This window comes from Eublepharis macularius, chromosome 3 (genome assembly GCF_028583425.1).
Source record: "Eublepharis macularius isolate TG4126 chromosome 3, MPM_Emac_v1.0, whole genome shotgun sequence".
NCBI lineage: Eukaryota > Metazoa > Chordata > Lepidosauria > Squamata > Eublepharidae > Eublepharis > Eublepharis macularius.
This window is the reverse complement of record NC_072792.1, coordinates 144,808,858-144,823,345: the sequence shown is the minus strand read 5'-3', so window position 1 is coordinate 144,823,345 and position 14,488 is coordinate 144,808,858. Positions and strand designations below refer to the sequence as shown.

Sequence of the window (14,488 nt, the reverse complement as noted above, 5' to 3'; positions counted from 1 at the left end):
GCTATTAGACAAGGAATCTATCATTAAGCCCAAGGCTCCAGTTAAATACAAAAAGGCAGTTAATACTGTGATCCACATCCCAGGAAAGTTACTGGCAAATGCCATTAATTTTCTGGTGCATGGTAAAAAATTTTCATAAGAAACAACTTTCTGATATTACCAACCTTTTTGTGCCATTAAAAAAATTTGAGATTCGGGTTTTTTTAAGAACTTGTTTAAGAGCTTCCAGCTCCTGTTGATTGGCCAAAGAGAATCCTGGCCCCTGCACCATACCCGAGTCCAGCTCTAAGTGCCCTTCCTCCAGCACCTACCATTAACAGAACCATCAGAACAAGGGTAGAGAGCAGCCAGATATCCCTCCATCATGCCTGGGTGCAGCTCAGCTGAGGACCACTTCCCCACACTGTTGTATAATGGTTAGAGTATCAGAAACAGGATCTGGGAGACCCAGGTTCAAATCCCCTCTCTACCATGGCAGCTCCCTGGGTGACTTTGAACCAGTCACACACATTCAGCCTAATTTATCTCAGAGGGTTGTTGCGAGGATAGAGTGGAGGACAGAAGAATGCTGTAAAGCTGCTTTCAGTCTCCACGGGGGAGAAACGCAGGTATAAATGAATAAATAAAATTCCTGTGAATTACTCTGCGAACTAATCTGAAAAACAGGAATAAAAACATATTTCATCTTTTATCTTGGATTACATATTAGCATTGACACACAAACAACAGAGTCTCGAGGCACCTTGAGATGGACTTTAACATAACGTTTTGAAAGCCAGATGCATACGTGGGCTCTGGCTCACAGGCTCCCCCCTCACAATCCATAAATGTATTGGAGGGAGAGCCTTTAAAAATAAGCATGAATGCTTGAGCTATAATACATTTGTTAGTGTTTAAAGGCGCTGCATGACTTGTGTTTTAATTTTTTATCTTATCTGAGCCACCTTGGAATGGGGCAGGGGTATAACTAATAGAGACAACCATGTTTTCTGGGGTGACAAAGAGGTGAATGCTGGAGTGCCCTAAGCTCCTTACAATAAAGGTAAGATAAAAATAATACAGAGCCACCCTGCCTTACTCTGGCCTCACCAATCACAAGGCCAAGAAAAAGTCTCAAAGGCACTTAACAGGACAGCTAATGCATCTTTGTTCTTCTAAAAAGAAAAGACCAAGAAAAATGCAATGAGAAGATTTCAACATTGGGATGGAAGTGCAGAAAACCTTTAAAATGCCCCTATTTGGATGTAGCAGAGATTTGCAATAAAACCAAAGTTCAATAATTCTCTCTGGCATGGCTGTGCAACATTAAGTCACCCTAGTACCTAAAGGAGCATCTCCCAACCTTTTGGGTCCCCTTGTAAACTTCATGTCTTGAGCCTTAACCCACCAACAACCATTTCTTCACTAGCTGTGTGCACAAAATGTTCACTTATAGTTGCTCGCACAAAGACTGCTGGTGGCACCTCAGGCTCCATGGATTAAGGTACTAATCCAGCACAGGTGTTGGAAGAAAACTAGAAAGGGTCATCTTCCTAAAAATCAGCCAGTCAGGAAAGTGACAATAAGGGGAAGAAGTAGTGGCTGGGGATTCCTACTTGCCTCTGCTTCCTTGCAGCTGCTCTACATGAGGTGACTCAAGTTCCAAACTTCTACCACTAGAAAGAAAGTGCCTGCAGCTCAGCCTACAGGATCTTCTCCCTCTCTTGAAAGTCAAGGCTTGTATTCCATGACATTGTTTCCATTGCACTTCTCTCTGGCCACTGCAGAGGCTTTCCTCTGCTGTTAGCATTTCTGCATGTGCCAGATCAACGTTCTTCAAGGAACCCTGGGGTGTGTGGATAGTCTCCGTAGCAGCTTGAGAGAACTGTGATGGAATGATATCATAGGATCCAAGCCTATGCTTCTAGCTGTCACCACACTTCCGTCCCCTGGTTTTAGAATCATTCTCTTAAAGAGTCTGCAATGGAATGGAAAAGCATATTCCTTCCTAAGCTCTGTACTGACCCAATGATACCCTGACAATTAAGGTGTACTCATTCCATCGACAATCCCTATGTAGCAGTACAGTGCTCTGCTGACTGATTATTCACACATCACTCAATGACCCATAGCTGAATGTATGAACATCCACCACAGAAAAACAGAAGATCCGAAGTTGTGTCTAGTGCTATGAAAGCCTTGTTTGTGGTATCTAATCTGTAATGGCTATTTCATACACCTGTGAGGATCGCAGGCGTCAAGTGATGAATATACAGAGGCGTAAAAGTCACCTTCACATTTGGGTCTTTTCTGTCGATCCTGTAGATGAGTGCTAGGTTTGCAGTATGGCTTAACAGACTGTGCGTTCTACTCTCCAGCTTCCAGCTGTCGAGACCTATCTACCTTAAGACAGTGATCATTAGACGAGCTAACTCAGTGTGACTGATATAGACTCTAAACAATGGCTTCAGTTGAGTGCTGTGGTGTGGAGGAGCCCAAAGTAATGAACTGGATCCAGTTGCGCAGGAAGCCCCGATTGTATTGACCTGTGTCAACTGCCATCCCACAAAACAGTCTACGCCCAGAACTATCCCGCAAGGCTATCCGAGCTTCCCTCTCTGTCACATTGTAGCTGATGTTCAAGAGCTGAATGAGGAGGACGTAGCCCATTCCAGAGGTCACAATGGTGCAATACCATACACAGGTGAATGACAGTGCAGAACTAGAAGCAGAGAACAAAAAACAGGAAAAACATTAAGGTGAGAAAAATTGCAGAAGCAGAGAGAGAGACTGACACACTGTACTGATAATCCCTTCTCACTTTCATATCGTAGCAAAACAAATTACAGTCTCCCCTTAAAACATCCAATTCACCAGAACATCTCAATGATTATTTTCCAAAACCACCATGAAGAATGCCCCTTCCACTTCTCCCCTCCTCCATGTTCAGAAGAACCAAACATTCTCCATGTGACAGAGGTTTTTGGTTTAGCAATCTTGTTTCTGGGTTTTTCTGATTTGTTTCTGAGTTGGATTTTTGTTGTTAAAAATCTGTTATTCAATCTGTTCTCTCTGCCCTCCCACGTCTCTTTTTGCTGGTCTGTTTATTTTGAGTATTAATTTTTTTTTAATTGAAAAGTGCCTTTATTTACTGAAGAAATCTGTTTGATTTTACAAATGTAGCAAGCAGCTTGGGAGACTCCAGTGGAAAAAGAAGGGGAAACCCTCAAATCAAATTGATAAAGGAAATAAGATCAGGGCTGTAACAATGCAGAAAGAACTGCTGTTCAACAGACAACGTTCTTATTCTATGCAATGCTCTGGCCAACCAGAGAGCTGCCATCCAGGTTGGCCAAGTTGCTCTCAGGTGGCCAACAGTCTACAGATAGCCAATGAATTATGTTTCACATTTAGCACTTAGGATACCTGCTGAAGCCATCTGCAAGTCAGCCTTTCATCAGGCATTTAGAAAGTTACAATATTAACATTCCTTATCAGAAGAATCCATACAGACACACTGTTGCCATGCTAAAAGAAGAGCCGATTTCTCCACTTCAGATAAGTGGCTCAAAATAAACCCTTAAATTTATACTGATTTGCTCCCACCGGCTATGGTGAGAATATCTGTGTCAGTACTGTTTTTGACATGTACCACTATTTCCCCAGTAGCAGTATGGAGTACCCAAATTGCCAAAGTGTTAATTTCAAGAATAGGATAAGATGACATTACTGGAATCGAACCATACATACCATTGTTTGTCCTATTTATACAACTGGGATAATCATTTAATAGGGATGAAATAGGAGGAGCAGAAAGTCACATAAAGATGGCCTGCAAACCAATATGAAGGCAGGGCCAAAGGTGAAACGGAGTTCTGTAAGGAGGTGGCCCATCTTCTGCTTTGAAAGCCCCCTCAAGAGAAAGAATGCCAATATGAAATGTAAGCCACTTCTACCCCTGGCGTGGCGCATATAGAGGGTGTGTACATAGGCCTGGGAACTGGAGCATGATGAAACTGGGAAGTAAGAGAGACAGTGTCAGGAAAGACAATGATAAAAGAGGAGAGCATCTGGGCAGACAAAGCAATCCAAATGGCAAGGGAAAAGGAATGAAGAATGCGGTTTATTTGGAAACCTTAGCATTTGAGCATGGGATGAAAGAGAGACCACCACACCACCAAGCCGTATCAACTTTATCCTGGGAAGCAAAAACATTTTATGGTTAATGCACAACACTGACCAAGCCCAGCCCTAGCAATCCAACAAGAACAGAGCTTTATGCTTGCTTCAGCCACAGAGAGACTCCCCCTTAATACTATTTGGACAATTCACACACACACACACATTCAACCTTGTAGTTCTGAAGATTTAATGGCACAAGACTGAGGAAGAAGGGGTGATCCCACCCCCCTCCCAATCCATGCTCTTTCAGGAGCAGAGCTTTCAGGAGCAACACCCCCCCCCCCCGGTAATGCTGTTCCTGAGGTCTGCTGGCACTCCAGAACAAAATTTCAGGGGACTCATTACAGTTTGGGAATGGGAGGGGGGAGCATGAAAGTTCTGACCCTCAAAGTCCAGATGACTCCCCAATATGTTTAATCTATAATGCTTGTGCCTAAAAAAGCATTAATATTTCTGAACTGCCAGGATGACATTCAGGAGAGGGCAGCAGAAGGGACCCAGCCTAGAGCACTGTCAGAGACAGAAGGGGTCAGGCTGCCAGTCCCTTCATCAGTTACAGAGCACTTCTCTCACCTGTAGTCTGCATAGACCCCAGGGCAGTAAAACAGCGCCTTGACGGTAGCTTTTCCCTTGCAAATGGTGTCCAAAGTTAAAGAAATCCCATATAGTGAGGTGAGCAGGAAAAGGGAGAGAGCGAGGATAAAGGCTTGGTGGTTGTGTTCTCCAACACAGCTGTTAATCCTCCAAGGGGCAAAGGAAATAAAAACACTTTAATATAAGAACAACCTAAAACATCCCTAAGTATTTTGCCTCATTCTGCTTAAGGATCCTCTACGACTGTTGAAAAGTTGTAAGTAATACATACTATTGGCTGTTAGACAGTAACTAGACCTTCATATAAACTATACCTTTGAGACATGCTTATGTAGAGAGGGACCTGAAGAAACAACCCATAATACTTGAGGGAAGCTAAAAGGCTATTAACCATAAAGGATAAAATCCCAGTGGACTGTTTCTAGGCACCAAGTAAGCAAATGAGAAATGCTAGAAAACTCTGCTTTGCTGTCCAGCAGAGTTGGGGCCAGCGCTGTGCACATTCTGCCTCCTAACCTAGTAGGTATTGCCAGCATCTGGAAAGCTGGGGCTTTTACTGTAACAAGTTCCTACTTCTCATGTGGACAGAGACCAATTTAGAAAAATGAAAGCTCAGAAATCAGCTTCACTTTGAGGATACATGCTATTTTCCCACCTACCTCAGAATGCCCTGTCCTATTCTTCTGTTTAGATACTTGGAAGAAAACATTCCCAGACTTGGATCTTCATGGCAACATAAAGTATATAAATCAGTGTACAATTAAGTGTGCAAATCTGGCTGACTACAGATGTGAATCTACCCCCCCCCCCCCGACTACATGCTGCCTGGAATGAGACTGCTTAGGTATCCAACAATTTCTTTTTTTTTAAATCCCCAGGTTCAGATTTATGTCACTACCTCAACTTCTAGTTTTAGAACCTCTCAACATCAATGACAAAAAGACCCCCAACAAATTCTGAATGTAGATAAACGAAAGATTAGACTTGGAAGCCCAATCAAGTCTTAAGTGGCCATGCCCACCAAACTAAAGATGCCAAAAGCTCCCATCCAAATTAGAAACATTGAAATGGGAACCACAGCTCACAAGTGGCACAGGTATTAGAAAGAAACATGACACTGAACCTTCAAGAAACTTACCAGACACAGTGGTGGTCCAGTCTCTTCACACACCTGCCACATATCCGGCAGTGGCCAGCTCGAGCAGGCCTAACAAGCCGACACTTGGGGCACCAGTCCTCCATGCCCCCACCTGCCTCCTTTTTCAGCTGGCTCTCAGTGTGACTGTTTGTAGCAACGCCAGACAGAGCTGCTCTGTAAAGCCCATTGGCGTTCCCCAGGCCATTCCAACTTGGGACGATGTTGCTATTGTCTTGACAAAGTGCTTTGTCACTGCTCATTTGGCAGCAAAGGTAGCCAGGGTCTCTCTTGGCTTGAGACAGAGCCACAAGCATGAGGATTAAACCACAGGTGAGAAGCATCACCTGGCTGTGTTCCACATGGCCTTGGGGAACCACTTCCTGGAGGAACACAAAGTACATATAGCCCAGGGAAAAAAGCCCCAGACTCAAGAAGAAGAGAGTTCGGCCCTTCTTCCTGTGTGTGAGGTAGTAGTACCACAGCACCAGTACAGGAAGTGATATCAGGATGACGACAGCCAGGAGGAGGTGCAAGGCTGCTATGTGAAGGAAGACAGGCAGCAGTATAATGGGTGGAAGGAGGCTGATATCAATCTTCACAGCACCTCTAAGCCATGGGAAGCGAAAGCGGTCCGTGAAGGTGTCTGCAATTCTCTCTAAAATCCCAGGGGGCAAAGGTCTGCAAGTCAGCCACCTGTTAGGGAATTTATTTATTTAGAATGTTTATATACCCCATTCCTTTTTCCCAACCCTGGACAGATGGGTGATAATACAAAAATAACCATCTATTAAATAATGAGCACACATCATTAAAAGAGAATCATAAAAATGGAGGAGAGAACAGATTTCTGCTCACATAAAAATGAAGAAGATAGATATCTGCGTGATCATCTAACACGCCCCATCCCTTTATGTCAGTGTTTCTAAGATTCAACCACTTGGGATGTTTTCGTATGCTGTAGGAGACATTAGTGCGTTTTTAAAAACAGAGAGGACACAACCATCAGTTCTCTGGTGTGAATACACATATCTTATGTTAAAATGCATGTCTTTCCCAATACATGTTTACCTCATACATGGATCAGTGTCCACACTAAAAATGAAGCCTGAAGCAGCCCCATCCCTTCCATTCCTACCCAGAAATCTGACCAGCACTGCCTAAAATTGCATCTCATCAATGCCAATCAATTCAAAACTCATGAGAATCCCTCACTGTTCTGTTAGGATAGCTCCAAGAACAGGCCAAAACTATAATGCCATGGGAAAATCCAATTCTAGGAATCAAAACGTGTCATACTTTTGCTTGAGCTTTCACTTGTTCTGGGAAAAATGCCTCTGTGGATGGGGGAAAAAATCTGTGGCTTTAGAACAGGGCGTGACAAATCCCAGGCACCAGGTCTCTATTGGCACCGAGAAATTTCATTGTGGTGCCAAGTATCTTGTGGCAGCAATAATGAGAAAAAAATTGGCACGTAGCCCTGAAGGATGAAATAGGAGTCTGGCTCCTAAAATTCAGGGCTGCCTTCTAAAGCCAAGGGAATTCTACCAAGGCCTACTTTAAGAAATTCTCCACCACTTATGGCAAATCGCCTCAAGGAGATAAAGGTACAGTATGGGTTTATAGTGCTTTTATAATACTCTAGGACGTGTGGTGATTTTGTTTTAAAGCTTCTGGCACTCTCAGATTAGGATCCAACTGCATTTTTAAAATACACTCAGAGCCTGGCTAGACTCTGTGCATCATAATGGGAGAGAATGGCTGCACTTGTTTCCATCCTCACTTGTTGGGAAGCTGAATGCAATGCTACTATACATTAATAATGCCAGCACACAAGGGCCATTCTAACACAGTACAATCAAGGTGGATCAAAAAGATTACTCAGGAGGGAAGGCAAGAGCTTGCAGCATGAATAATTTAAGCATTCACTTTAGTGGATATACCGCTCAGCATAGGCTGCTAGGAGGAGGAGGAGATTCCTCTGCTCCTGGTGCTGTCTCCAGTGCAGCAGATTATTTAAAAAGTAAAACACATTGGATTGGATAGAATTTTCATATCATGAACAGAACACCGGTTGCTATCTATGAAGATGGTATGCTGCCATCTATCAGGGTGGTTTCACATACTACAGTCCCTGCAACCCACACCAGCGCCATCTTCAAATGTCACTGCCTCTCCAGCCATTGGGGATGGCTGCAATGCTGGCACAGGAGACAGAAGTATCAGCAAGAGCAACACTGGCATAGAATGGTCACCTCTTGCTATACCACCATCACATAAAGACAGCCTCTCCCAGATGCAGCTACAACTTACAAGCATCTTTTGTGACCCATACAGCCAAGCTCCTAAAGTCACTTCACAAAGTTTGTGTAAATACAGAAATAACATCTATTCGTCCAGTAGGAAGAGCCCGTTTCTCCCTTCATGCAACTACAATGAATCAAGTTCTGGCTGGGGTACCATGCCCAAGTATGAATGGGGAAACACTTGCAGAGCTTCCCAACAACACAGGTACATTTGTTTACAGAAAAAGAAAAAAGACACCTTTAAATCTCTAATGCTCCACAGCACAGGATTTTTATTGCCTTCTTGCTTTTGGAATCTGTTCCTCATCCTGACCACTGGGACTGAGCAGGCAGGCTCTCCCAAATTTGCATGGCATTTACCACTTTTCTCTTTTCCTGATAGGCCACCTGTGTATGGTATATAGCAATTCAACAGGTGAAGCTTTTTAAGCACTAAAAAGTAGCATAGGAGCATTTTTTAAAAAGCAGTTGCCAGAGGCCACAAAGGAAATTCACTCAGAGAAACTCAGGACTCATTAGAGGGAAGGGAACAGGAATGTGCATCAGGGGTTTGAGTTCTGAGTTTGTGGCCCAGACAGAGACTTTTTTGACACAGCGCCTTTCACAGAGACAGAGAAGTACAGGCAGGTGGCTCCACACCATAGGATCACCCTCAAAGAATTCCAGCTAGAGATAAGTTTCACAGGCCCCCCTCTACTCCCCCCAGCCCACCTTTCACTGCACTCATCGAGGTCCTCACAGTTACAAAGGCAGGCCGCCAGGTGGCTCCTCTCCCCCGTCCGGTCGAGGTACTCGCAGCAACAGAGGGGATCCTCCACCTCGAGACCTTTAGGTTTCTTTTTGGGAGGTTTCATCGCGCCTCCTCTTCCTCCTTGGGCAGCCGCAATACCTAGACAGCAAAAGCGGGGGGGAAACCCACCATCCTTGGGAGTAGAAAAGAAAAAAAGCATGATCCTGCTTAGGAACTTTTACATTAAAGGCGCATTTTGGAAACAGCAATCCACAGCCACGGATGCCCCATTCTAGCTCCACTATAACCCAACTAGCGCAGACACGCCCCGTCCGCTTACTCAGCAGCGCCTCCACCCCGCCCAGGCAGAACAGAGCACCACACCTGTCGCTTCCACCCAACCCACGGCTCTTCTTGCACTCCAGCCACCTCAGTCAGCCGCAGAAAATGCAAGAATTCCGCGGCCGAGTCCAAAGCGCTCCTCCCTTCTTCGGCAACCCCCATTGGATGAATCCCCCAACAGCTCCACCTGCTCGGCTCGCGAGCCACCAGCTCGCCCTTCTGGCGCTCTCCCCTAAGCGTCCTCCCGGCGCTTTGAAGCTTCCGGCTTCCAAAGAACGCCGGGCTCTTCCTCTTGTTACGTCACAGAGCGCGGTCCAATGGCTGCGGGCGGAACGGAGGCGCCTCGGAAACCCGATTTAGTCCTGGACGTTCTATGAGTAATAAGGAACATGCTTCCCTATTTGATTCGCGTGCCGGGGGGCGTTTAGGCAATAGAGACCGACAAGTGAAAAGCGCCTTTCCTGCCTACGTGGGCAAGGGCTGCTAGAACTCCTGGCGGCGCCTGACTTCGGATCAAACGGCATTTCCCCGTTTCACTTGTTTGTATAGGGCGTGGGCTTTGCCACTCCCAGGACTAGCTCCGAGAGCGGCGGGAAGGTTTGTGTTTAATTCGCGCTTGTCCTCAAACGCTCCAGAATTTCCTGCATAAAAATTAGGATAGCATTTAAAACAAATTTTAAGACCATTCAAGCAGTAGAATATTATTTATCTTCTAAAGGGTCGGTCGCATCTATGCACGTTTGCGAGTGAAGAAATCAATGGCTCGGGGAAGCAGTATTGCGCGCTAGAAAAAGAGAACTCGACTTCGCTTCTTCCCGATTTGTCAGCATTGCCATTAAAAATAGTTTCAGGTGGGTAGCCGAGTTGATCTGTAATCGAAGATCAAGTTCCGGGTCCAGGAGCACGTTAAGACCAATCTAGCTGGTCATTAAGATGCTATTGGACCAGGATCGTGCCTTTAAAAATATTTTCTTTAAAAATCTGCTGCCTGCGTATTAATGGATCAGACAATTTTTAAATAAATGGACAAAAGAGTAGAGCCCTAAAACAGCGCCAGTATTATAGTTCCCATCCACATTCTTGCACCAAAGACCAGGCTAAACACCCAACACCAACAGGGTAGCTGACTGCGCTACAGCTCCTGCTCTGTTCATTTGCTCTTCAACAGCACACTGTGCATTAACAGAGTGATTATTGACATTTAAGACGTGGTTGTGCACAGCTGTAACTCAACATTAACTGCTTGAATAAGGAATTATGAAGGGCAGCAAACTAACAACGTTTTTAAGAAAGATATCCAGCAAATGTAAAACAGTTGGGACATAAACAGCTTTGACAGCTCAAAATGGCAAGGTGTCACATTTATAGTTGCTACCACACTCCATCAAATGGGGAGGATTTGATACATGCTTGCACCATGATAAATAAGAATAGGATTAACAAGTACCTGGTACTCATCTACAGGGAAGGAACATCTTTCTACACCAGTTATAACTTTTGTTCATCCTGTGTTGCAAATACAGCTTGGGTGTGGCTCAAAGAGCCAAAGAACTCTTGGCCTATGGCTGGCAGCCCGGGAGTTGGAGCTGTGCTTGCTTGTAAATTTTTTAATCTATATTTTTGTAAGCTACTTGGGAGTCTGCAGTGGGGGAAAAAGCAAGCTATAAATACCCAAATAATCAAAACATTTCTTCCAGCTGCTAACTTAAAACTCACACAAGTGCAATAATATAGTGGCATCTGATTTCCACATATAGATGCTACAAGATAGCTGATTGTTTTCTGGTTAATGAGTCATATCTATCCCTTAAAAAAACTGCCAAGAATTGCACCTGTGTCTTGTGAGCTGTGCTTGCATTTTCTAATTCATTTTCCAGAGGCCTGAATCAAACCTAATTGTTTTAATTGGTAGATTAAATAACCTGTTGTGTTGATGTCCCAAACAAAGATCTGAGTGTTCACACTTTGAAGTTCAACACTATGCTACAAATATCATTGCCAGTGCTGACCATATTACTGACACTTCAAATTAGGATTTACATATTTGAACTGGCATAGATAAGCTCGGTGATAGACTTCTCACATTAAATACCAGTAACGGAAGAGGAAAGGGCAAGTTACTCATACTTCCTTTTCCACCTGTTGGTGACACAGAATGGCTTTTCAGGATGAAAACCCCTCTTCTTACCAACCGACCTTGCATTCAAGGAATTTTTGACGGATAATTTTCTCACTTCCCTAGTCACATTCATTCCTGTTTTTCAAGACCCCTGTTATTTTAGCTGTGTGGCCGAAGTATTAGGATGGTTTGAGCATCCCTAACAGCTACATTATCTACAATAATTTCACACTGCCTTTTTAGACTTAATTACATTCTCCTGATGACACGCACAACTGTGCAAAGGACCTGTAAAGAAGCTTCAGTAAAGCGGAGTCAAAATAATTAAGCTTGAACAACCCAATACTGCCATTTATCAGCTTTATTGGATCCTTTCATGATAGTGGAACACAGAAACATTTCTGACTTGGTACAAAGTTTCCCATATGTAAAACATTTATTATCTCCATACATTTTATATAAAATGACTGACATGGTATACATTTCAAATACAAAAAAGCACAAAGGACAACATCACAGAAAGTGCCTTCATTTATCTCTCACCTGATTATCTATTCAGGACTTCAATTCCTATGCTTTATAGTCTATGAAATGTCTGGCTTGACACTAATTACTCCAATACAGTTCTGTCTGCACTGTACACTAACAAGCACCTTCTTGGTTTTTAGAAGAAGAGTCAAGGTAGTTTTGGTCAAGCTGTTAAAGCTATTTTCCTATACAATAAGAAAGGCACTTGAAGAAAGACGAGAGAAAATCAAAACCCTAAAAATAGAAGTCACAGTTCTAGTTTACAGCTTACATAGAGTGTCCGTGATTTTACCTGCACCCACATTTTCAGTCAATCTGCAGTACAATCCTAAGTAGAAGGCTGTAACTCTCCCCTGGATTGCAGTTCTACTCTCCTAGAATCAGCTTTAGAAAGGCTACTGCATTTCTCCAGTGGCTCGGTTGGTTGTAACATAACTCTTCTTAGTACTAGCATAACAAGATCATTCCCATCTCAGGTTATTTATGAAGAACTCTGTGCAATCAGATGAAAATCAGATGAATACAATTACTGCTGTCTTCAAAAACAATTCAGGGACTCAGGACTTTTGAATATAGCTTTCTTCTGCATATGGATACTCCCTGAGAAATCCTGAGAGCTGAAATGATAGTGGATAGGAAGAGGTAAAATTGCAGTGACCCTGAAGAGAGGGAAATCTGCAAAGGAAATCTGGATACAAACAGGTATCTAGGACATACACAAAGCATATAAAAATGGCTTGTTTTTCAGAGTTGTTGAACATACATGGAAGAATATGTAGACAATCGTCAGGTGCGACAATCTTTGTAAAATAATATGTATCGCCTCTTTCATGATGTTGATGATCTTTCAAAATCTATATTTCTTTCCATATCACACTGCTTTTCCAAGGATTTCCTCTGCAATTTCACATAATTAACAGACCACACAGTTTATTACTCATTCACACCAATTATTCACACTTGAGGAAATCGTTCACAAAAAGACATCAAATGGATCAGGAGGATTCACAGAGTAACAGGAAATTTTAAAAAAACAAATGAATTTTACAGATATCTGTTTATTAGAGGTGCAAATTGAGTCCTGTGCAAAAATTGAGAGGAAAAAGGTTTAGCAGTTTCATCACCAAAACAGTATCTTCAGTCTCCTATTTTGGTGACATCAACTTTCAGGCTTCCCATTTTTGGTCTTGTTCAGGTGATCAAAGCTGTTTTGAAGCTTAGAAAGAGAATTCTTCAGCTGTAGAGACAAAGGACTCAATTGAAATTTCCAAGAGTTTCTTCCACCAATATCATTATATCAAAGTCTAAACAATGGTCCCTGAGTGTGGATCAAAAAATCTGCAACATGAGGCAATGTACAGATAGGGAGTATTTTTTCTACATGCCTGAGGGAAATGCCAGGTTTACAGAAAAATATGAAATGTAAACACACACACATTAGGGTTAAAAAACAACACTAAAATCATAGAAGCAATACTGCTTCTTTAAGAAAAGAATGTCACTGAGATCTTGAAAAACAACATCAAGATCTTGGGGGCTATTTTGGGGGTTGCTAGGCAATGCCCAAACAACATTGTTTATTGTTGGAGTGGGCGTAGGGTGGAGAGAAACAGAGAGGCTAAAGATCTAGAGGAGTTAGCCATGTTAGTCTGTAGTAGCAAAATCAAAAAGAGTCCAGTATCATGCATCTGACGAAGAGAACTTGATTCTCGAAAGCTTATGCTACAATAAGAGAGGCTAAAGAAACTGAAAGATAACAAGAAAGGGTAGTTATGTAGGTGGATGGACTGGAGAAAATAAAAGACTGTTAGTGGAAGGGAAAGCTGAAGATTGTGGGGCAGGGAGACAAAAAGAAAGTGGTAAGTGGGTGGGAGAAAAGCAAAGGAGAGGCTGCAGGTACTGCCAGGGGGAGCAAAAAGAAGGATGAAGAGGGGAAGAGGAAATAAGATTCTACCTCCACACGAACAACTCCTTGTAGATCCCACATTTAACTGTATAATAGTAGACTGCTTATTACATATAAATCACAAGCATGACATAGGCTACCTTCATGTCACTATAGGATTTCTTCAAATTTTATTACAATTCTGGATGTATTTTAATGAAGTTAGCCACAAAGGAAAAAACAAGTTTCTACAAGTGGCTCTATGCAACTCAATTAATGATACAACATTACTAAAATTTAACAACAAACAGTGCAACAACAGCAGAATGTACTTTAAAAAACATGGAGCAGAACACAGCTACATCAAAGATTTGTGGCCTTCCCATTCTCTATTTGACATGTGGACACCTCAATCCAACCTCCAATCCATATTCTAACCCTAAAGACTCAAATAGATTAAAACTGAAAGGGACATAAGGTCAATGGGGCTCCATTTTGTATCCATTGTGCAGTCCTGTAATTTTTTAAGCAAAGAAATACACTTTCTTTATAATTTTTTATTGGGATGCAATGAATGCTTTAACAGAAAGGAAGAAACAATGACCAACAAATGCTGGAACATTATGTTTTTGCATAAATACACAGAGGAAAAATATTCTGTCAGATCTCAGCCTCAGTGCTCCCTCAG

General features: G+C 42.8%; 2 protein-coding genes across 5 annotated transcripts in view; both read right to left on the bottom strand.

Moving 5' to 3' along the window:
- Positions 1 to 575: 575 nt before the first annotated feature.
- Positions 576 to 9,531, bottom strand: ZDHHC23 (zinc finger DHHC-type palmitoyltransferase 23). 4 transcript variants are annotated; one of them, XM_054973545.1, is made up of 5 exons: positions 9,456 to 9,531; positions 8,908 to 9,119; positions 5,894 to 6,586; positions 4,735 to 4,902; positions 576 to 2,701 (listed from the first exon to the last, which is right to left on the bottom strand). In XM_054973545.1, exons 2-5 carry the CDS (start codon positions 9,048 to 9,050, stop codon positions 2,434 to 2,436), a joined length of 1,272 nt encoding a protein of 423 aa, XP_054829520.1. In that variant the 5' UTR covers positions 9,051 to 9,119; positions 9,456 to 9,531; the 3' UTR covers positions 576 to 2,433. The 4 variants fall into 4 exon arrangements, 3 of the variants coding, with proteins under 3 accessions (XP_054829520.1, XP_054829518.1, XP_054829519.1); XM_054973543.1 differs by having other exon boundaries at positions 9,311 to 9,517; XM_054973544.1 differs by having other exon boundaries at positions 9,356 to 9,517.
- Positions 9,532 to 11,730: 2,199 nt separating this feature from the next.
- The window catches only part of GRAMD1C (GRAM domain containing 1C), an 84,728-nt gene continuing 81,970 nt past the window's right edge, over positions 11,731 to 14,488 (bottom strand). Inside the window, exon 17 of the mRNA XM_054974438.1 lies at positions 11,731 to 13,152. Within this exon, the coding sequence (XP_054830413.1) occupies positions 13,075 to 13,152 (78 nt within the window). The 3' untranslated portion in view covers positions 11,731 to 13,074. The remainder of the gene's footprint in view (positions 13,153 to 14,488) is intronic.